This window comes from Monodelphis domestica, chromosome 8, assembly GCF_027887165.1.
Source record: "Monodelphis domestica isolate mMonDom1 chromosome 8, mMonDom1.pri, whole genome shotgun sequence".
NCBI lineage: Eukaryota > Metazoa > Chordata > Mammalia > Didelphimorphia > Didelphidae > Monodelphis > Monodelphis domestica.
The window spans coordinates 8,252,151-8,277,382 of record NC_077234.1 but is presented as its reverse complement, the minus strand read 5'-3'; the positions used below and the strand labels follow the sequence as shown (position 1 = coordinate 8,277,382).

General features: G+C 38.4%; 1 protein-coding gene across 3 annotated transcripts in view; it reads left to right on the top strand.

Moving 5' to 3' along the window:
• TPRG1 (tumor protein p63 regulated 1) overlaps positions 1-17,195 on the top strand; it is a 170,938-nt gene extending 153,743 nt beyond the window's left edge. For all 3 annotated transcript variants that reach the window (XM_001362693.3, XM_056808199.1, XM_056808200.1), the window contains 2 exons: positions 6,149-6,302; positions 16,667-17,195. In XM_001362693.3, the coding sequence (XP_001362730.2) occupies positions 6,149-6,302; positions 16,667-16,861 (349 nt within the window). In that variant the 3' untranslated portion in view covers positions 16,862-17,195. The remainder of the gene's footprint in view (positions 1-6,148; positions 6,303-16,666) is intronic.
• The last annotated feature ends 8,037 nt before the right edge of the window (positions 17,196-25,232 follow it).

Genomic DNA, 25,232 nt, shown 5'->3' with positions numbered 1-25,232 from the left:
CATGAAGAAGTTGGCTTGCATTTTCAGAAGCCAGGAGAGCCTCCCTTCCCCAAATTGACAAACTCAGGAAGTGACAGCTTTGGGATGGCATCACCAGTAAGCTTTAGGCTTTTCACTCCAGAAATCCCAGGATTTGGTTTCCAAGAGAAATGAGACCTCCACGGTACTTGGTTAGGATGTCTAGAGTTTCAGGCTTTTTGTTTTAGCCTCAATTGGGTGCAAAGCCCATGAGCTTGGATTAACCTTCAGGCATCTCTGTATCCAGAGAGGACTAAAACCACAGACCACAGCTTCTGGCAGATGTGTGCCAAAAGCAAAGCCCACGGACATTCTCATCATATTACTCAGTGCCCCCACCCCCCACCCCCTACTCGGCCACAAATCTAACTTCTATATATCACTGAAATCTCTCTGGCAATGCTGATCACTCCACGCCCAGTGCACCTGGGCTTTTGAGGCCTGTGTTGGAGGAAAGATGGACTGTCCTGTGCTGTAATAATAATAACAAATATCAAAGTTGGGGAAAGAAAGGAAGGCACAATCTTTCTTTGCCACCAGGATGGAATAGATTGACATTCCATCACCCACATGTCTGCATTTATCCAAGCTTCCCTCCCTCCCTTAACCACACCCACTCCTTAGAGCCAACTTTCAAAGCCTTTTTCTTCCTCTATGGCTCACCTACATCTCTTCTTCCTTTGTGAAGCCATCCTGACTTCCCTCATTTTTAGTGTTCTCTCCCTGCTCTGTTATTTTTCTTATACTATAATTAATCTACTCAGTGTAATAGCCCCATCCCCACTTCCCATGAAATTGCAAGCTTCTTGGGGACAGGTGTTGCTTCATTTGTGGCTTGGCATCACCAGTGCCAAGTAAGCATGGTGCTTGGCATGCAGTAGATATTTAATGTGTTCTTGTTGGGTTGAATAGGATGGAATTTTACCAGGCTGGGTTTATTCAAAGGAGGGATTAGAGCAGGCTACCAAAGAAGCTTTTAGAAAGCAAGATGAATCAGCAGTGATCCTGGAAGGTCACCAATGCCAAATTCAATGCCAAATCCAATAACTTTCCCTTCATAAATCCCCATCTTATTTTTCAGAAAAATATGGTTCTGCTGAACACAGATCTCAACTGGCAATTTTTTTCCCTCCCTCTAGTATTCAACACTCCTCCTATCCCCTATTTTATATGCAGGGCTGGGGGCATTCCAAAGCGCTGGCACATTGGCTTTCTGCTGTTCCCTTTCTACACTTTCCCCACTAAGATCCCATCTATTAATTGATTTCCATTCTTACTGAGTGTAGATAATTCCTAAATACTCCTCGTTAGCTCTGCTTCTTCTCCTCAGTTTCAGGATCTATTTTTCAAAAGACTGTTGAGTTTTCCTACCTGAGAGTCTTGTCATCATCTGAAACTCAAATATGTGTAAAACCACTATCCTAGCATGGCACACTTTACTTACCTTCCCGGTTTCCCATTTTGGGTAATGGCCACACATCCACCTGGACTTGGGTTCTAAAATTTGGATTCCTTGATTCTTTCCTCTCTGTTTTCCAATCTGTCCCATTGGTGACCGTGCCCTGCTCTTCCTGTGGAATGTCTTCAATCTGTAGATAAAATAGGCCAACCATAGCAGAGAAGGTTGGTATAACTTCAAGATGCTGATGGATGTGGCTTTCATGCATGAGCTTCATCCATGGACAATGGGAAATGCCCAAAGAATGCATATCAGTCTAATAGCATCCATCAAGAATAGATATGGATTTTGAACTAAATCTTAGTCGGTAAAAGACAAAGTATTTTATATATAGCAGATGTAAAGATCCAAGAACATCTCTCCTCTTAGAAAATATGGGGAATGTTGTTGGTCACATATTTATATTTTTAGCCCTCATCTTCTCCCACTGAAAATGTCAGTGACTTACCAGGGCCACATTGTCAGCATGGGTTAGATGTAAGACTTGAACCCAAGTCTCTCTCACTTCAAGGTAGGTTCCTTATCCATTGTATTTCACTTCAAATAGTTATGGAATATACTGGAATTGAAATCGCTTTGCCTAGAAGAGACACTAAATATCTGTAAAACTAGTCATAAGTCTGACTCGATCATGAACTCGGTAAACCATGAGAACAAGGAGTCTTCCGGGGAGGCAGTATTTTAAAGATGGAGGGTCAATCAATGTAAACTGAGCTGCCCTTTCTGAAATCCCTGAAAAGTACTTGGTTGCCCAACCTCAACTTGAATGACTATATTAACAAATTCAGAACCTAAGGAGAATGTGGAAGTTATTGAGTTCAACTCCCTTCTTTGACAGAATGAGCAAACTGAGGCTCAGAGATGTGACTTCCCCAAAGTTACCATAGTAGTTTTATGGCAAAGCCAGATTTTGAACCTGGCTCTTCTGCCTTCAAATAAAGCTTGTTCTCAAGAAACACTTTCCTTTGCACTCCCTTCTGAAACTTCCCATTCATCTTTAGACAGCTCAATTGTAATGGTTGGTAAGTAGGTCCTTCCATTTGATCTAAATTTGCCTCTGTAAATTCTGCCCATTGGCACTAGTTCTGAGCCCTGTGGCTGAATAGAATGCACCTGATATCACTTTCTTGGGTCAAACTGAATATTTTAAGCCAGCTAATATAGCCTTTCTAAATGTTTCTGGCCTCAGTTTGTCTTCCAAACTTCTCCATTTCTCTCAGAGCCTACTTAGTGACTGGAGGCTTCCAAGGGGGAAAAGCAAGAAGAGAGCTGGCTCCTTTTACCAGACTCTACTGCTTCCCAATCATCCTATTGCATGGGGAAATTCCAAGTATTTCTGTGCATTTGTATAGGACCATTCACAAAGAGCCCTTCTTTTCGGTTGATGCCTAGGATGATTCCTCTGGGTCTTTGAATCTTGCAGAAAGGATGACCCTGATAATCATTTCTAAGTCCAATGGAATTAAGTAAATAACTTCATTCCTGCACGGGAGACAAGAAACGTGGAGTTTTAGGAGACCATAACGGAAGGGGACATGTCACTGAAAAATCACCAGACTTTAAATGAGCTCCGAATCAAGCACTGCTACTAACTAGTTGGATGGCTCAGGGGAAATCACTTGATTTCCCTGATCATCAATAGCCTTATGTGTGAAAGGGACATAGAAATACTTGTGCTATCTATTGCACAAGAATTGTCACCAAGAAAGGTTTTTGTAAACATTTATTTGAATGAACACTAAGTGGCTAGTTCAGGCTTAGTTTCCTTTGACTCTTACTCTCTCCTCACCTATCAGACAATTGATAAGTGTTTCTCACCATTCCAAGTACAGGGATTTTCCTTAAAATCACTTTAGGGATTTTATGCTTCCGAGATTCTGGAATCTTGATTCTTAGCCTTGATTGTAACAAAAGTGTCCCTAGTCTGGAGAAATTTTTCTTTGGTGAAAGGTAGTTGGGTTGGCAAAGTCATGGATAGTTTATTGTTTTTAAAATCAGGATTTCAAAGTCTGAATCTTGTTTCTGACATTTGTTAGCTCTGAAATCGTTGGTAAGTAAATCTCTTTTAGACTCATTTTTTTCATCTGTAAAATGGGGTTAGTAATGTCATTCACCTTAAAGGCTTGTTGTGAGGACAAAATGAGGCAAGGTCTATAAGTGTTTTATAAACATTATTGTATGAATATTAGTATTACTTTTTTTCTTATTTAGGACTGAAGGAATTTATCTCTAGTCTAGGATGTCTAGTTTATGAAAACTTTACTTTGAATTGTCTTCCTTTGGTGCTATCCTTTAAAAAAAAATTTTTTAAAACCCTTACCTTCCAACTTAGAATCAATACAGTATATTGGTTCTAAGGCAGAAGAGTGTTAAGGGGTAGGCAATGAGGGTCAAGTGACTTGCCCAGGGTCACACAGCTGGGAAGTGTATGAGGCCAGATTTGAGCCTAGGACTTCCCATCTCTGCGCCTGGCTCTCAATCCACTGAGCCACCCAGTTGCCCCCCTTTTTTAAAAAAAATAATTAATTAATTATTCAATTAGAATGCTTTTTCCATGGTTACCTGATTCATGATTTCTCCCACTGTAATAAGGGATTATTTGAATGACAAATAATAACTAAAGATCAGGGCTCCTCCCTTCCTCCCTTTCCTCCCTTTCCTCTCTTCCTCCTCCCTTCCTCCCTCCTATTTCTCATTTCTTCAGTTGGTCTCTTAATCAACTCATAGTGATGGATCAAATAAATCACTCTTTTCTCTTCCTTAAGATTAAGTAAGGAATTTATTGGGAAGAAAAGGTAAAGATGAGAAATGGAAGGAAAGAGGGCTTGGGGTTTCTCTAATAGTAGAATAATTCTTAGGTTGGAGGATGGTGAAATATAGTTCAGTTTTGGAAAATGGGTTAACAGGTCTGGAAGTTCAGTCACTATATCACAGCAGAGAAATCAGAGAGAGCTGGACTTTTGTCCTTCTTTCTGTCCCCAAGCCCAGACTCCTCCTTTCTATCTTCAAGGCTAAAGAGACACTTTCTTCCTTCTGTCTCAAAAGCAAAGAGACACCCCAGACTTCAATTGGTCAGATATTTTTCTCCAACAGTCTTTCCTGGTCATATAACAATCAGAATATTCTCCTTTTGAATGACAGCTAAGCAGACCCAGCTACTCCAGCACTCCACTGCAAACCATTTCCAATTTCTCACTTCCACAACCTCACAAATCACATCACACCAACCCTCCCACCCCCCGCCCCCAGAGCTGAGAAGCAGTTCCACTGGGTTATGCATGTATCATTGATAGAAACCTATTCCCATGTTATTCATATTTGCAGTAGAGTGATCCTTTAACATCAAAACCCTAATTGTATCCTTAGTGAACCACATGATTATTTTTTTTTCCTGCGTTTCTGCTCCCACAGTTCTTTCTCTGGATAAGGATAGCTTCTTTCTCATAAATTCCTCTGGATTATCCTGGATCATTTTATTGCTGCTAGTAGAAAATTCTATTACATTCAATTGTACCACAGTGTATTTGTCTCTGTGTACAATGTTCTTCTGGTTCTGCTCCTTTCACTCTGCATCAGTTCCTGGAGGTCTTTCCAGGTCACATGGAGTCCCTCCAGTTCATCATTCCTTTGAGCACAATAGTATTCCATCACCAACAGATACCACAATTTGTTCAGCCATTCCCCAAAGAAGGGACAACTCTTCATTTTCCAATTTTTTTGCCACTACAAATATTTTTGTACACATATTTTTGTATTATTTCTTTGGGGTACAAACCCAGAAGTATGGCTGGATCAAAGGGCAGGCGGTCTTTTAAAGCCCTTTGCACATAGTTCCAAATTTCCCTCCAGAATGGATGGACCAATTCATAACTTCACTAGCAATGTAATAGTGTCCCAATTTTGCCACAACTCCTCCAACATTTGTCACTTAACTTTGCTGCCATATTGGTCAGTCTGCTAGTTATAAGGTGGTGCTTCAGAGTTGTTTTAATTTGCATTTCTCTAATCAGGAGGGATTTAGAACACTTTTTCATGTGTTTATTGATAGTTTTGATTTCATCAGGTGAAAACTGACTATTCATGTCCCTTGACCATTTGTCAATTGGAGAATGGTTTGATTTTTTGTTAATATGACTTTGTTTATTATATATTTGGGAAATTAAACCTCTGTCAGAGAGTTTATCATCAAATTATTTTCCCGGTTTGTTGCTTTCCTTTTAATTTTGGTTGCTTTGGTTTTGTTTGTACAACCCCTTTTTAATTTGATATAATCAAAGTCATTAATTTTACACTTTGTAATGTTCCCTATCTCTTGCTTGGTCTTAAATTCCTTCCTTCCCCACAGATCTGACAGGTATATCATTCTATGTTCACCTAATTTATTATTGATTTCACTCTTTAGATTTAAATCCTTTTCCCATTATCTTGGCATAGGGTATAAGATGTTGATCTAAACCTAATTTTTCCCATATTGTTTTCTAATTTATCAAGCAGTTTTTGTCAAATAGTGAGTTCTTGTCCCCCAAACTGGGATCTTTGGGTTTATCTAACATTAGTTTGCTGAAGTCATTTAACCCTCCTCTGTTTCACTGATCCACTCTTCTCTCACTTAACCAGTACCACCTTTGGTGCTATCCTTATAAATCTGATGCTGAACCATTCATTTTTCAGGAGACAGGGTGAAGGCATCCGGATCTTTTGGGGAAAGAGAGAAGAGCAGTCCCTCTTGTCCCGCTGGAACCCTTGGTCCACAGACGTTCCTTATGCTACTTTTACTGAGCACCCCATGAAGTACAGCAGTGAGAAATTCAGCAAAATTTGCAAGGTAGGTATGGCTTTGGATGGTTTCCATGGGAAAGGCTATTTCAGGAGCCTGAATGTCTAACAATATGGATGCTAGAACCAGTAGAGGATGGAATTTACTCAGTTAATTTATCTGAATTACCCTCTCTATGCTACTTATTGCTTGTTTGACCTTATAGTTCTGTTCCCACTATGTGTATCTCAGTTTCCTCAACAGTACAATGAGCAATTGAACAGAACTATGAGTACTTAAGTCAAGGTCTCTTTTCATTGTTGTTGTTTTTACCTATATTTTCTGTTTCTTATATCAACATAGTTAACCTAAATATCCCTTCCCTCTTCCTCCCAAGAAGCCATCATTTATGGAAATAAAAACATTTCTAGAGAGAAAAAAGTCAGAACAACAGATCAATATATTGAAAAAAATCCCCAACAATCTACAATTTGTAACATCTGTCCCTGTGCCCTGTAGGAGTACGTTGTCGGTGTCTTCTCATCTCTCTTCTTTTGAGTCCTGTTTGATCTTTGAAAATTGGTTACATTTACTTTGGATTTTTTTGCATGTGGTTGTTCTTTCCATTGACATAACTATATCATGTGTATTATTTTATTGACTCTACTGATTTCATTCTGCACTAATTCGTGTAGATATTTCTAGGCTTCTCTATATTCATAGCACACTTTTCTTCTTTTAAAAATATGTTTGCTCTTGCAACACTTAAAATATTAAGATACTTAATTTCCTCTCTTCCTCCCCTCCCCCCATTGGGGAAGGCAAAAAGATCTATGTACCTATAAAACTGTGTCCTACTTATAGCTATGTTTTAATTCTTCCTCTGGAGATAGATGTACACAAGGCATTCTTCAAAGAATATTGCTGTCATTTCATATAGCAGAGTAATATTCCCTTCCTTTCACATACCATAGTTTGTTTATTCTGCCCTCAACTTATGGGCATTAACTTTACTTTTAATTCTAAGGTATCCTGTCAAGTGCCATTATGAATATTTTGAGTATATAAGGACTTGTATTCTCATCATTGACTCCCTTAGGGTGTGACCCCAGTAATGGAGTTGCTGAATAAAAGAGTTTGGCCATTTTAGTCATTTTATTTTTCAACATGCTTATACCATTTCACTGCTCCTCAACAATACATTAGTGCATTGATCTTCCACTCACTCATCCAAAGCCAAACCTCCAGAAAATGGCAGGTCTAGTGGCAACATCAGAGTCTCTTGTCTACCAGCCCAATATTCTTTCCTTTAATCAGTCCTCTGATATATCTCAATGGATACTATCCCGTGGGGTCTAAATATTTCTGATTGTTCTTTTCTTTTTTAAACCTTTGATGCATTTCTAGAAGCCCTGAGAGATAGGATAGATGAGTACAAAGTGCATCTAAGCCCATCTATTCCTTGGAATCAAGACAATCTGGGTTCAGAAATCCCTGTCCTGCTACATGCCAACTAAGTTGCCATCAGCAATTGATTTACCCTCTCCATGTCCTAGACAGTTTTCCAAGAAACACGCCTCTGGGATTGCTGATATTACCAGAGAATTGATCATCTGCATCGAAGGAATCACTGTTTATACCGAATGTTCCTCACATTGATGTAATCCAACATCTGGACCACAGGAGGCTCGTCACTTCCATTTTCTGCATTGATTCTCATTAGAATCCTTTAAGAGACATATTACAAGTATCAGCACACCAATTTTTCAGATGAAGAACTAGAGGAATAGTTCTGATTTCAAATCCACGTATTCTCTCCATAGTAGCCCAATAACTCTATTTAAATTTGGATCCCAAACTTATTTCCCACCAGAATTTTTCTTCATTGACCCATGTGCCTGCTGGTCCCCCATTCTGTAATTGAAAGTTCTAGCACATAGTCAGATGGGGAACTGGAGCTATCCAAGCTCAGCCTGCAAAGGTCTGACTCATTGGAGATAGAGGACCTGGTAATGTTTCCTATTGTGCAACTAGCACGTGGAGGCTGCCTGTGGCCAGAGGAGGATTGGAAGGACTCACCCAATGAGGGAATTTGGACCCCCAGGCATAAAACCTGTTCTTGTCACCTTGTGTCAACAGGAAGCAAGGGGTGGCTTTGCCAGTGAAAGGGGAGACTCTGAGTTCGAAGCTTTGTTGGCATTTGAAGTGAGCCCCTGGTGAAGGGCCCAGCAACAATGAAGGTTATGGGCAGGAGATGTACAGAAACAAAAGCCCCAAACCACCCAGCAGTTTGCATGCAGCCGGAGTTGTTATAACTTGATCCTTTTTGTTGAAAGAGAGGAAGGGGGAGGAGAGGAGGTTTTTCAGGGAAATGTGCTGCTAGTGGCATTTATGTTAAATTACCTGACTTTGCTGTCACCCAGACTGAGTTCAGCTGCCTGCATTTCTTCCAATGTGGCCCTTTGAGTCCCTTTCTTATAACTCATATATGCTGTTTCTCTCTGCCCTCTTCCCATTAACTTGCTTTTTCATCCTACCTGGACAAATTGCTGACAACTGATAACATTTGACCTCTGATACCATGTTAGTATAATTGTAGTTGTAATTGTATTCAGCTTCCTTTTTGACTCTTCCATTCACAGATCATGAAGAACTGAAACCCAAGACCAGAATTCTAGGGAAAGAGAGAGTCATAGATTGTTATAGGTCTTTAGTTGGATAAAAATTTGGAGCATATTTTGATCCTCAAAAATGGCAGGCATTTCATTATAGTTATATATTTATATAGATATAAATATAAATATATGTATTGATCAGTTATATATAGCTATAAGTATATTAAGAGATGAAACTATACACATAGAGAAAACACTGCAATCTTGATATGTATTTGTATATGAACAGACATTTGTGCACATACATATATGATATAATATATACACATATATGTATGTATATGTAGAAGCATATATAAACCTATATACTTATTCATGTGAATAAAATATATAGATAGATGCTTATAGCATTTTTTGAATATATATATATATCCCAGCTATATATTGAAGCCACTACAACTGACCTGGAAAGCCAATAAGGTTGAGATCCTGGGGATATTCTGCTGATAATCTTTAAGAGAAATATCCATAACTTGAAAAGGCAGATATCCACTTGTCAGAAATGATGTAGTGTAAATTATTTTCATATAGAGGTTGACTAGATGGTTGCTGATGCCCCTTACAATTCCTTAAATTTTGTGATTTCATCGATAATCAGTGAATAATCAATCTCAAGAAGCAGAACTTATTAATGACTTGCTAATTAACTGCAGGCATTGTCTAGTTACCAAGGACACAAACAAAAAAATTCAAATGGTCTCATCCTTCATGAACTTTCCATTAGATTGGGGGAAATAACATGGTCATAGATAGGTATATACAACAGAGAGAGAGAGAGAGACAGAGACAGACAGAGACAGACAGACAGACAGACAGAGAGAGAGAGACAGAGAGAGAGACAGAGAGAGACACAGAGACACAGAGAGACAGAGAGAGAGACAGAGAGACAGAGACAGAGACAGAGACAGAGACAGAGAGGGAGAGAGAGAGGACACAAGGTAATCTTACAGAGGAAGGAAGTAGCAGCTCTGACCTCTCAGTCTTTCCAATGACCCACTGTTCTTTTTCAATACACACTTTAAATGATCAATAGGGTCTAACTATTTTTTACCTTTCTTTTCTCTCTAGCTCATTTGATATATTTCTGGCAGATTTGAAGGCTGAGCAGTAGTTGCACCTTTCACTCAGCCCTGCAGAGTTGCCAGAAATAAGGTGACAAATAAACTAAACAGAAAGATAGAATAGAAATAGACTTCGATGATTATTTAGACTATCTATTGAGGAAGAATAACAGGTCAATGGAAAGATTTAGAGGCCAGTAGACAGGAGATGCAATGATCATCCTCTGTAAGATTACCTTATGTCTACTCTCTTTCTCATCCATTTGAGAAAGATCATTGGTCCAAAAAAGAACACTGGAAGAGTAGACAGGAGACTCAGAGGGTAACCCTAGGTCTGCCAATTATTGGAGAGTTAGTTTTGAATAAGTGAGTTATTTAAGTGCTTTGTGCCTGAGCTTCTTACCTACTCTCTCCCTCTGTATCTCTAGCTTCTCTATGTCTCTCTCACTCTCCCATTTGATTTATTCTTTTGGAAACCTACCTTTTCACCATCTTACCATTTCCCGACCCTGTTGAGGAAGAAATAAAATTAAACTCTCTATTACAAACATATATAGTCAAGTAAACACCTTCATTGATCAATTCATTTTATTTTAAGTCTCTGTGTGCACTTAGATTTTCTCATCCCTCTCTCAAAATATGGGCACCTTATTTCATTTTTAACCCTCTGAAATCTGGGTTAATTATTGTGTTGATAAGAGTTCTCAATTAATCAAATTTGTTTGACTTTACAATATAATTGTTATTATGTATTTTTCTCTTTGTTCCTTTCTTTTCACTCTCCATCAGTTCATACAAGTCTTCCCAGGTTTCTTATTATTCTTATTATTTTTATACCTACCAAAATAGTATTACATCACATACATATTCTCTGTATTCAACCATTCCCCTAGTGATGGGCATAGCCTCATCTACCATTTTTTATCATTTCATAAAAGAGCCATCATCTGTATTGTTGTACACATGAACACTTTTGGTTTTTCTTTTATTTCTTTGAGGTACCCTTTATATTGATACTTTGCTGGAACTACCATTTCCCTTTAGAGCTACAGACAATAAATCTGTCAAACATTCTGCTCTAAAGGAATTGTTTTCCAAGTGTTTGGCATGTAGTAGGTGCTTGATAAATTATTGATGATTTGTCATTTCCCATAAATCTTTCATAGAGTATCTAACCCCTAAATTGGAGAATGGGAGAGAAAGTAGAACAATGAAGATCAGATCTCTAAAAAAATGGGGATTGAGTTGATTCTTGAAAGAAGTCAGGGAAGGTAAGAAGTAAGAGGAGAAAGTATGAGGGCATCAGAAAAATCCAGGGTAAATGCAAGCAGGTGGAGATGGAGTATCCTCTTAGTGGAACTGCAACTAGGTTGGTTTATCTGTATTGTAGATGACATAGACAAGAGGAAGGTGTAAGAAGGTTAGAAAGTTAACAAAGGATCAGGCTATGTGGGCTATAAAAGACAATTATGTGTTTGATCTTAGAGGTATTTGGGCATCTCTGGAGTTTATCAAATATTTATTGAATAGAGAAATGATATGGTCGTACCTATACTTTAGAGGAATTCTTATGGTAACTGAATGGAGTCTGGATATAAGAAAGAAGAGGGTTGACGCAACAAGCTCCATTAGGATGCAGTCATCATTATTATTGCTATTATTATTATTCTCTACATCACAGAGCTTATAAACTTCTTTCTGACTTCTTTTAAAGGCTTGTATCTGTGACATCATTAATGTAGCGAAGTCCCTGATGAGGAAACGTTTTCCCTTTACTAATGCAGATCAACATCTTATGGGCTTCAATACTTACTCAGGGTATTGAGAGGTTAACTTACTTATTCATGCTCACACAGCCATTGGATATGAGGGGTCATTCTTGGATCCAAATCTACCTGTCTCAAAGATCAGTTGGTTGTTCACTAAGTCCTTCCATCTCTCTCTTCTGCAGTTAACAACAAATTTTTATTAGTGATATCTGGTATGAAGAATAGTTTCCCAGTGCACCTTGAAAGACTATGGTGAAATAAATGTCATGTCCCAGGTAGTGAGCATTCTATTAGAAGTTCTGATGGTTTTACTCCCAGGCCCATGTTTTGAGACTCTGCTACTTTCAGTTCCACTTTCAAGTGGTGAATCAATTATCTTTCTGTTTTATCTTTCTCCAGTTCTTTCCCATTTCTATCTTTCTTTATTTTTTCTCCTTTATCTTTCTACTTTAGATATCCAAGTCAAGGAAGTCTCTACTTCTAAGTCAAAGCTGAATATACATCTGAGTGCGTTCAGTTCAGAGAAGTATAGATAATGCCCATGCAGATCAGCATGTAGAATACTGTGTATACCCATCTTCTGAGAAGAAGAGCATTCACTTTTGTGAACCTCTGCATCTTTTGACAAAAATTCTTCAGTTGTTCCTGACCCCACCCACTCTACCACATGGCAGACTATTTTATTCCTGAATGTTCTCTTATTTTGTGGTTTCATTCATTCATTCATTTATTCAATAAACATTTAAAGTACTTAGGGCTCATGAAAGCAAACTCTATGGGATTTTTTCTATTGGTTTTGTAATTTTTACAAATCATGTGGTCATATCTTTCCCATCTTGTCATTCTTAGAATCATAGATTTAGATTTGGAAGATATCTCAGAGTCCATCTAGTCTAACTTTGTCATTTTAAATATTAAGAAAGCGAGGTTCAGAGAGTTAAGTATCACAGGCAGTTTTAGAACCTAAGGCTTTCTGGCTCCTGATCCATCACTTTAACACTATCTCATACTATTCAGGTCAGGCCAGGTGAGTGACTACTTGATGCTTTGTGGAGACACTCTTCATGGAATACCAAAGGCAGCAGGTATAAGTCAAGGATTCTTATAGTGTAATGGAAAGATCATTGGCTTTGGAATCAGAAGAAATGGATTGGGATAATCCACCTCTGCCCCTTACTAACTGTATGACTTTGTTCAAGTCACTTAGCATCCCTGCAACTCAGTTTTTCCTCTGAAAATGAGAGCTAGATGAGATGACTAATAATCTCTCTTCTGTCTCCAGATCCATACTTCAAGGATACTCAAACATAAATGGTCTGGTATTCCAAATTGAGGTATTTCTTAGATTGGCAAGTACAATTGTGGCTGGAAGGCAGGAAGCCATTCTGTAGTCTATATACCACAAATATTTAGCTCAGAGGATTTCCCCAGCCCACATGAGTATCATTGGTTTCTGCTGGCTCCAGGACAGAGCAGCTCCCTGCCTGGCTATCACAGTGTAGATAAGCCCTACAATGGGACCAGGAAAGGGAGCAGAGCTGGAAAACTAATGTGATCTCTTCTCCTTTGAAAGCTGCTCCTCATGCCAAACAAGTCTCACCACCATGCATATCACCCAATCCAATTTAACATAATTTTCTGAAAAGAACAATATATGTCCTGATATATACACACATTTTTAGCTCTTAATAGAGTCCATCCTCAACTACAACTTAGAGAATTTCTCTTTTCCTTCAAGAACCAACTCAGGTGCCATTTTGTACATAAAGCCTATCACAACCTCCCCACAACTGTTGGTGCCCTCCCACCACATGTACCTTGGATTTGTTTACTAGATATTCATCTTTATTTGTTATATTTATGTTTATTCTTTATGGACACATATGCTCTTGCCTTAATCATTGGAAGGTAAACTTGAGGGCAGGGAATTCCTTATTTCTATCAGAGTATCATCAAGACTTTATAAAGTGCCTGACACTAGCACAGAAGAGATGGTTATTCAATGTTGGTGATTAATTAAGGGTGCCCCTCCTTAGGATAATATTCATAGAGAGAAAGGGAAGGTGAAACATAAACAGCTCAGTGATTTTTGAAACTCTAAAAACTGTGAATCATGATAATACCCAAATCATATGGAATATCAATAAATCAGTTGGCTAGACTAGAATTAAATCTGGATGAAAGTTTGGACTATAGCAAGGGTCATAAGACTGATCCACCAAGAGCTCTCTGACTCATAAGATGCTCACACTTCTTTCAGTTGTTAAAGCCAAGACTAGCTTCTTTATGGGTGGTTGGACAGAACAATGGGCCTTTATAGAGGGTGCTTGTTAAGCTTAAATGAACTCAGATTGAACTGTAACCCACAATTTAACCAGGTTAGGGAGAATGTTGCTGAAGAAACTACAGGGAGCTCATTACAAGAAAGACTTTACATTCATCTATAACACGATTTCTGTCTTCTCTTTATTTCCCTTTTCTTTTCCAGTCTGTTACAACACAGTCCGACTCTTGTGTTCATCATAGATTCTGGTGTGTATGGTGTATGTTGCTGGAACTCTAAATCCATCAGAAAGACCCAAGTCATGGGATCATTAATTTATAGCTAGAAAGGTCACCAGAGACCACCCCATGCATTTCTCTTGTGTCATATACAGATTGAGGTGCAGAGAGAGAAATGCCCAAGTTCCAATAGGATTTGAATTCAGCATCTCTGGCCACACATACAGAACTCTTCTTTTGCTCCACATGACCTCCCTTGAATATGGAGGGAATGGAATTTTGAAGTTTGACCATCTAAAATCTTGATTAATGAAAGGAAGTCCTTAAATCCTGGAAACGATGTGGTGGAAAGGATCGTTGTTCAACTATGGATTGAAGCCAGTGGCCATCTCTGGCCAGAAGCCAGAGGTCCCTCCTAACTCTGAGATTCTCTGATTCTTGGCTTCTGAGTACTGTCAGACAGAAAGTATGCCATTGCTGTCAAATGGGGAGATGTCCCATGGCTAACAGAAAGGCATTGCCAAAGCATGTGTTAATAATAATAACATCTGGATGTTTCTAAGCAGAGAATCTGATGGACCTTGCAGGGCTTGAAGAATTTCTTAGGATTTTATCTCAATTAGTCTGTCAGTGGGCAAACACTCATGAAGTGCCTACTATGATCCAGGCTTCCTGCTGGGGTGCTAAAAAGACAATCTCTCACTTCCAGGATCAAATGCAAAATGTAAAATTTGATATGAAAGCCTTTTATGACCTTCCCTCTCCACCCTTTCCAGGAAGTCTTACACCTTACTCCTCTTCAGCACTCTTTGAACGAGTGACATTGACTTCCTTCAGGAAACCTTCCATCTTCCAACTAGACTTATTCAAATTCAGACATCCCAATGCCTGAAATTCACTCACTCCTCATCTCTGAGAGTCTATTCTTCCTGGTTTCCTTCAAGGCCCATTGAAGTCCCAACTGACAAAATTTTCTCTAACCCTCTCCCTCCACCCCCACATCTTAGTGTTCCCTCTATTGATTATCTCCAAGTTTTTTTCTATATGGATCTCATTTGTATGTCGACTCCCCATTTAAACTGTGAGCTCCATGAGGGCAAGGACTAGTTTTTACGTTTGTTTTTGTTTGAATTGCCAGGACTTTGCTCAGCCCTTGACACAAATTTGGAATCACTTAAATTCTTTAATTAACACTTGCTGTTAATTAGATGCTCTAATTGAATTAGAAAAATAATGTTGTGAATGATAACGTCCTTTAGGATTTTGCATTTTAAACAGCATCAGTGTTGACCAACTTGCAGGCATACAAAGAAATGGATAAAATAAAATTAAGGAAAAAAGAACACTAAGGCATAATCCTCACTACAACTTAATGCAATTGTAAAGCCCTGTACCATGTTTTAACAGTATATTTCATTATCCTATTTCATTTTTACAAGAATATCGTATAGTCAAGTAAGCAGACCTCATTGTCCCCATTTTACAGATGAGGAAGTTGGGTTACAAAGAGGCTAACCCATGGGGCAGGGTCCTAACAAGGACTCAAAACTCTTGGTTTAGATCTGTCCCATAGTGACTCTACTCAGAGTCATTTTTTCATGGTTACCTTTGTGAAGATGAGATGCATTCATCCTAGACATAACCAAGCACTATTTCCCTCCCAGTATTTTTTAATGCTGCGATGGGCAGAGATTAGGTGAGTTAGATCTACAGCTGAATTAGTAAATTAAACAAATAACCCTGAACTTCAGAAATGAGTTTTGAAATAATAGGCATAGAAAATGGCCTTAAATCAACTTTTAAAAATGACTCAATTTAGATATGATCAGGGATCCCAGAAAATCGAGACAGCAGGATGATTTCTTGTGACCAGAAACCAGTGATCGCTGGACCTCTAGAGATGAACTTGTAATCACTGTTGGGAAAAGTATCACAGAGGAAGAGAGAACAAGCAATGGGCTCACCTAAGTTTCAACGGTGCAGCTAGGCACACTAATGCAAAATTTACTATTTTAACTAACTGTTCTTGCTAACTTTATTCTAAACTCGGTTATTTCTATGCTGCTGAAGGAATGGAAATATTCTAGTGGCTTCGTGATCGTTTAGTCATTTCAGTTATGTTCAACTCTTCATGACCTGATTTGGGGTTTTCTTGGCAAAGGTACTAGAGAGATTTGCCATTTCCTTCTCCAGCTCAGTTTATAGCTGAGGAAGTGAGGCAGAGTTTAGTGACAACACACAGATAGCAAGAGTTCAAGGCCAGATTTGATCTTGGGGAACAGTCTTGTTGGTTTAGTCCCAGCTCTCTATCTACTGTACCGTACGCCTGACTCTAAATTTCCTGGGGGAAAGCTTCACTGTTACAAGCAAAGGGCAATTCTAAATGTTCCTTTCCCAACCTCATACCTTTCTGTTTTGTCTTCTAGATGTCTGCCTTTACGGCCCAGCTTGTGCCTGCTGTCCAGAATGCTCACAAGACTTCCTCAGAACCTGGGAGAGGAAAAGGAGTGATGGTTTCAACAGAACCAATTCTTATTGAGACCTACACCGGTCTGATGTCATTCATTGGAAATAGAAACAAACTAGGCTACTCCTTGGCTCGTGGCAGCGTAGGGTTTTAAAATTGTATCCTTGTAGGATTACTTCTATCATTAGATCTATCAGCATGCCATCACTGGGGGTTCCTGGACGATTTTCCTCTACATTGCTGTAAACTAGGGTCATTGTCTTTCCTATTGTCTCCCATCCACACACCCCATCATTTACAAACTTTATAACATGAGGACCCATGTGTTGCTCCATCTAAGGAAATATGGAGGTCATCTAAGTTAAGATAGTGTGTTTCAGACCTTTATACAAAGGCTGAGATAATCCATAATTAAACCATGAATATGTTATCAAATTAGTGCCTGGATGTAAAGAGGGTTCTACGTATGAATACATTCTCTTCCTGTCCTTATGTGTTTGGGGATATATTTTCATTTACAGCATCCCATTCAGCCCTCAAGGTTTTACCTGAGATCTTTATATCATGAACTCCCAAATGCATAGCTTCTAGGCCCTACCTCTCTCCTATGCTTCATCTCCCAGGGTCTGCCAGACATCTCTACCTCTACCAATGGTCACCTCAAACTGCATATGTTCTGCCTTGAAAGCATGGTTCTTCCACAGTACTCTTGTCTAGTAGTAAGGCCACTGGATTGGAATCAACACATTTGCCTTCGAGAATTGAATCTAACTGAAATTTTACACGTGACTTTGGGCAAGCCCCTCATTTCTGCACCTTGATTTCCTCATATACACAGTGACAGTGTGAGACTCAATGGATTCGTAAGTCACCTGAGGGCTATCATTTTATGATTCTAATATATAGTCATTACTTTCATCCTAATTTTTTCTAGTGGTCTCCTGACTGAATCTCCACCTCTTACCAACTCATCACTCCTATTTAAGTCAACGATTATATATTCTCTTGATTGCTCTTCCTTTGCAAATGATGATGATGGCCAGGATTTGGAGAATGCCTTAAGTAAGATTCATTAGAAAGCTTACATATGCTCTACTATTTGCTCCTCATAATAGCCTATGAAGTAGGTGCTATTATTTTCCTCGTTTTGCAAGTGAAGAACCTGAAACTGAGAGAAGATATTGATTGATCTATCCATGGTTTCAGTTAGGGTCTCAGAGAGCATTTGAAACTTCTTGCTCACAAATATTCATAAGTATCTTTTTCAAGAAAAAATAAAAAAAAATTAGCATTTAATTAAAAAAAACTTTAGCATTTAAATTTTAAAAAGCATAGAATTCTTACTAGTGTCTCCAGTCTCATCTGTTATTCTTCCCCTTCACATACTCTCCCTATTCTCTCACTGTTCTTGCTTTATGATGCTACAAAGATTGACTGAAGCTCATGAGCATTCCTAGGACCTTGCTTTTTGGTGAGTTCTTTTTCCTAATTGGAATGTTCCCGCTGCCATTTCCCACTCATCTGAGCCCTGCCTTTCCTTCAAAGCTTAGGTCATCAGCAATGTCACCTCTTTTAGAACAACTTACAAACAGCCTAGTGCAAGCTTGTCATAACAATTTCTTTTCCACTGTCACTGCTTTGCTTTGCTATATGTCATTCCATTCTTGCTGTATCCATTTGTGTTGGCATTTTGCCTTTTCATGTGTATCCCCTGTCTTCCCAAGCAGAATGTAAACAAGAATTTAAGAGTGAAGACCAACAATTGCATCTCCTTTTATCCCCAGAAGCTCAATGTCTGAGTATTTAAACTAGGAAACTAAAATAAAACAGCTTGATGCAAAGCATTAAGTATTAAATCAGGAGATCTTGGATTCTTGTTTGCCTTTTATTAGTCATGTACTTGAGGCAAGTCTATTACAATTCCTGTGCCTCGGTTTCCCCATCTGCTGAAAAATGAAGTCAGTGATCCTATTCTGCCTACATCATCGTGTTGCTATGAAAACACCATGAAACCCATAGAGTATATCTTTATAACTTTAATATGGGAAACATGATAGTAATCATGATTGATGGTAGTGGGAGCAATGACAATTGATAACTGATGAAGCAGCTGACAATGGTAATGGTGGCATAGTTGGTGGTAGTGATGGTGGCAGTGAAAGTAGGTACACCAACATGAGTCATTCCTCCAAGCTGGAGTGACTAAGAGTTTCTTTTTTCTGACTTGGTCAGGTGGCTAAAATGTCAGTTCTTTATAAAACCTAAGCGACACTGGGAATTACTATAACATACAGGCCAATTGCAGTGCTTGGGAGAATTTATATTGACATAAAATTTTTAGCCCCATCAATGCCTGCCCACCATGACAAAGAAGTAGGCAACTTGGTGGCAAGTTCTGAGAGGTTGCTGGCTATTGGATATTGTCACCAGAAAGATGCTATTCACATTAATGAGATTTATCTAAGATTAGGAAATAAACACATAAAGCTTATAAATCTCCAATCACATGGAGTAATTTATCCCATCAGCAGAGTAAAAAAAATCAGTGGATCACAGGACAGCCCCATTTGGATTAGGGAAGAAGAAAGAATAAGGATGACAGTTCTTGAGAGGTCAGCCCTAAGCAGAGCATTCTAATGGGGCTCATGGACAATCATGTACAACATAAAGACATTCTATCCATGGTGGAAGAAAAAAAGGAGCTAGGTGGTAAGTTAGGAGACTCCCTAAGATTAAATACCTCTTGGCTTGTTTTGATAAAAACTGCTGTGGCTGAAATTATTATTGTTTTTATTCAATCTTTTATTAGTCATGCCTGACTCTTCATGACCCCATTTGGGGTTTTCTTGGCAAAGATACTGGGGTCATTTGTCATCTCCATCCTCTGCTAATTTTATAGATGAGGAAACTGAGGCAAACAGTGGAAAGAGAATTGTCCAGAGTCACACAGCTAGTAGGCGTCTGAGGCCAGATTTAAACTCAGGAAGATGAATCTTCCTTATTCCAGGTCCAACAATCTATTGTGCTCAGAAAAAATAATTAATGGTGGAACTCCTTTATTAGAATGCTTTTTAAAGCTTTTTCTTACTGAGAAGAAAACTATTTTGTTTCTTAGTTTTAGAGTAACATTGAACGATATTCCTCACCTTGAGACCAATTAACGAGTATCAAAATCACATTTTTGAATGTTAGTCAATTTTTCTGTTTTTGTATTCTATAATCAATAAAAATTCATTCAAGAAATCCCCGTTGATGCCCAAAATCCTTAGAATGTTCAAAATCAATGTTTTGTATTTTGCAAAAAAGATTACTTTTTATTTTCCATTTTCACATGTTAACTACTAATTCCCTAATCATATGTCTCTTATTTCATTATTTACCTCCATGCTATACTTTTCAGGCATGCAATTCAAAATTTATATCAAATAATCTAAAGCATATATCTATCATCCATTGTGTCCCAGGTACTATGTCAGACACTGAGGTATTAAAAGAATGAGGATTCTTGCTTTAAAGTAAGGGATGGCAACATATGCATTTAAAGGCTCTTTCTGGCACTAGACTCTCAGGATGAGAGGTGGTTTTGCTAATGCAGAGGATTACTGAAGTTCTGGGTCACATGAGATGTGAACATGTGAGGGTGGTGAGGTCTAGGCCATGACCATTCCTTTGGGTGACTAAGTTAGAGTGGGTGTTTGGGTCATGAGATTTGAGGAGATGGAGGAACTGGGAGGTCAGCAGGCTTAAGTCTGAGCATGGATGCTGAAATTCCCTAAAAAGGTTAAAGGGACAATGACTCAGGTCCAGAATTCCTTGAGAGAGGAGAATGGCTGGAAGGAAAGGGGGTTTTAGACAACAGATTTCATTTTCTGTGTTGCATGACAGATTTGAACCGAGTGAACTTTAGAGGGGCAGAAAGACGTATCAGGTAATTGGCCTAAGAAGCGTCCAGGGAAGATGAATACCTTTGATATGAGGACTTATCAAACCCTTTCCAGAGCTGCCTTCTGCCACCTAATCCTTACCACGTCTCCAAGAAGCCACAGCATCTGCAGCAGTCACTGCTGGTAAAGTGGCAGGAAGGCTAAACCACACAGAGGGTAACCAACGCGTCCCGAGCCCATTGGTGAATTAGGGGACATTCCCCTGGTAGAAGGGCCACATGTGAAAAACGTGCTCCAATATATAAGAAGTGGCAGAACCGAGCACTGCGGAGTGATCAGAGCTTGCTTAGACATTGAAGCCCCAAGGTCAGTCACCACATCCCAGGGCATCAGCAGTAATCGTGAATTTTGTATTGCTCATGGATTTCGATGACTGGAAACAAGGCTGAAACGACTGGCTTTGCTCAATTCTTTTTTTTTTTTTTTAATATATTTTATTTGATCATTTCCAAGCATTATTCGTTAAAGACATAGATCATTTTCTTTTCCTCCCCCCCACCCCCCATAGCCGACGCGTAAGTCCACTGGGCATTAGATGTTTTCTTGATTTGAACCCATTGCATTGTTGATAGTATTTGCATTAGAGTGTTCATTTAAAGTCTATCCTCTGTCATGTCCCCTCAACCTCTGTATTCAGGCAGTTGCTTTTTCTCGGTGTTTCCACTCCCATAGTTTATCCTTTGCTTATGAATGGTGTTTTTTTTTTCTCCTGGATCCCTGAAAGTTGTTCAGGGACATTACACCGCCCCTAATGGAGAAGTCCATTACGTTCGATTATACCACAGTGTATTAGTCTCTGTGTACAATGTTCTCCTGGTTCTGCTCCTCTCGCTCTGCATCACTTCCTGGAGGTTGTTCCAGTCTCCATGGAACTTCTCCACTTTATTATTCCTTTGAGCACAATAGTATTCCATCACCAACATATACCACAGTTTGTTCAGCCATTCCCCAATTGATGGGCATCCCCTCGTTTTCCAGTTTTGGGCCACCACAAAGAGCGCAGCTATGAATATTTTTGTACAAGTCTTTGTGTCCATTATCTCTTTGGGATACAGACCCAGCAGTGCTATGGCTGGGTCAAAGGGTAGATATTCTTTTGTCGCCCTTTGGGCATAGTTCCAAATTGCCCTCCAGAATGGTTGGATCAGTTCACAACTCCACCAGCAATGAATTAATGTCCCTACTTTGCCACATCCCCTCCAGCATTCATTACTTTCCTCTGCTGTTATGTTAGCCAATCTGCTAGGTGTGAGGTGATACCTCAGAGTTGTTTTGATTTGCATCTCTCTGATTATAAGAGATGTGGAACACTTCTTCATGTGCTTGTTAATAGTTTTGATTTCTTTATCTGAGAACTGCCTATCCATTTCCCTTGCCCATTTATCAATTGGAGAATGGCTTGATTTTTTGTACAATTGATTTAGCTCATTATAAATATGAGTAATTAAACCTTTGTCAGAGGTTTCTATGAAGATTTTTTCCCAATTTGTTGTTTCCCTTCTGATTTTAGTTATATTGGTTTTGTTTGTACAAAAGCTTTTTAGTTTGATGTAGTCAAAATTATTTATTTTACATTTTGTGATTCTTTCTATATCTTGCTTGGTTTTAAAGCCTTTCCCCTCCCAAAGGTCTGACATGTATACTATTCTGTGTTTACCCAATTTACTTATGGTTTCCTTCTTTATGTTTAAGTCACTCACCCATTTTGAATTTATCTTGGTGTAGGGTGTGAGGTGTTGATCTATTCCTAGTCTCTCCCACACTGTCTTCCAATTTTCCCAGCAGTTTTTATCGAATAGTGGATTTTTGTCCCAAAAGCTGGGATCTTTGGGTTTATCGTATACTGTCTTGCTGAGGTCGTTTTCCCCCAGTCTATTCCACTGATCTTCCTTTCTGTTTCTTAGCCAGTACCAAATTGTTTTGATGACTGCTGCTTTGTAATATAGTTTGAGGTCTGGGACTGCAAGGCCCCCATCATATGTGTTTTTTTTCATTATTTCCCTGGATATCCTTGATCTTTTGTTCTTCCAAATGAACTTTGTTATGGTTTTTTCTAAATCAGTGAAGAAGTATTTTGGTAGTTCAATGGGTATGGCACTAAATAGATAAATAAGTTTGGGTAGGATGGTCATTTTTATTATATTGGCTCGTCCTATCCATGAGCAGTTAATGTTTTTCCAATTGTTCAAGTCTAGTTTTAGTTGTGTGGCGAGTGTTTTGTAGTTGTGTTCATATAGTTCCTGTGTTTGTCTTGGGAGATAGATTCCTAGGTATTTTATTTTGTCTAAGGTGATTTTGAATGGGATTTCTCTTTCTAGTTCTTGCTGCTGAGCTGTGTTGGAGATATATAGAAAAGCTGATGATTTATGTGGGTTTATTTTGTATCCTGCAACTTTGCTAAAGTTGTTGATTATTTCAATTAGCTTTTTGGTTGAATCTCTAGGATTCTTTAAGTAGACCATCATGTCATCCGCAAAGAGTGATAACTTGGTCTCCTCCTTGCCTATTCTGATGCCTTCAATTTCTTTATCTTCTCTAATTGCTACTGCTAGTGTTTCTAGTACAATGTCAAATAGTAGAGGTGATAATGGGCATCCTTGTTTCACTCCTGATCTTATTGGGAATGCATCTAGTTTATCCCCATTGCAGATGATATTAGCTGTTGGTTTTAGATATATACTGTTTATTATTTTTAGGAATGACCCTTCTATTCCTATGCTTTCTAGTGTTTTTAATAGGAATGGGTGTTGTATTTTATCAAAGGCTTTTTCTGCATCTATTGAGATAATCATGTGGTTCTTGCTAGTTTGCTTGTTGATGTGGTCAATTATGTGGATGGTTTTCCTAATGTTGAACCAGCCCTGCATCCCTGGTATGAATCCTACTTGATCATGGTGAATGATCCTTCTGATCACTTGCTGGAGTCTTTTTGCTAGTATCCTATTTAAAATTTTTGCATCTATATTCATTAGGGAGATTGGTCTATAGTTTTCTTTCTCTGTTTTTGACCTGCCTGGTTTTGGAATCAGTACCATGTTTGTGTCGTAAAAGGAGTTTGGTAGAACTCCCTCTTTGCTTATTATGTCAAATAGTTTGTATAGTATTGGGGTTAATTGTTCTCTGAATGTTTGATAGAATTCACAGGTGAATCCATCAGGCCCTGGGGATTTTTTCTTAGGAAGTTCTTTGATGGCTTGATGGATTTCAATTTCTGATATGGGATTATTTAAGAATTCTATTTCCTCTTCTGTTAGTCTAGGCAGTTTGTATTTTTGTATATATTCATCCATTTCTCCTAAATTGGTGTATTTATTGCCATATAATTGGGCAAAGTAATTTCTAATGATTGCCTTAATTTCCTCCTCATTGGAGGTGCTGTCCCCCTTTTCATCTTTAATGCTGTGAATTTGCTTTTCTTCCTTCCTTTTTTTAATTAGATTGACCAGTACTTTGTCTATTTTGTTTGTTTTTTCAAAGTACCAGCTTCTTGTCTTATTTATTAAATCAATAGTTCTATCACTTTCGATTTTATTAATTTCTCCCTTAATTTTTAGGATTTCTAATTTGGTTTTCTGCTGGGGGTTTTTAATTTGATCGCTTTCGAGTTTTTTCAATTGCATTTCCAATTGATTGATCTCTGCTCTCCCTTGTTTGTTAATATGAGCTTTCAGGGATATGAATTTGCCTCTGATTACCGCTTTGGCTGCATCCCAAAAGGTTTGAAAGGATGTTTCGCCATTGTCATTTTCCTTGATGAAATTATTAATTGTTTCTATGATTTCTTCTTTAGCTAAACGGTTTTGGAGTATCATATTGTTTAATTTCCAATTGGTTTTAGATTTGGTTTTCCATGTACCATTACTAATCATTATTTTTATTGCCTTGTGATCTGAGAAGGCTGCATTCATTATTTCTGCTTTTTTGCATTTGTGTGCTATGTTTCTGTGACCTAATGTATGGTCAATTTTTGTGAATGTGCCATGTGGTGCTGAGAAGAAGGTGTATTCCTTTTTATCCCTATTTATTTTTCTCCATATGTCTATTAATTCTAATTTTTCTAAGATTTCATTCACTTCTTTTACCTCTTTCTTATTTATTTTTTGATTTGATTTATCTAAATTTGATAATGGTTGGTTTAAGTCTCCCACTAGTATGGTTTTATTGTCTATTTCTTCCTTCAATTCTCCTAGTTTCTCCATTAGAAATTTGGGTGCTATATTATTTGGTGCATACATGTTGATTAATGATATTTCCTCATTGTCTAGAGTCCCTTTTAACAAAATATAATTACCTTCCCTATCCCTTTTGATCAGGTCTATTTTTGCATTGGCTTTATCAGATATCATGATTACCACTCCTGCCTTCTTTCTATCAGTTGAGGCCCAGAAGGTCTTACTCCATCCTTTAATTCTGACCTTGTGGGTGTCAACCCGCCTCATGTGTGTTTCTTGAAGACAACATATGGTAGGGTTTTGGATTCTAATCCATTCAGCTATTCGTCTACGTTTTATGGGTGAGTTCATCCCATTCACGTTCAAAGTTATGATTGTCATTTGTGGACTCCCTGGCATTTTGATTGCC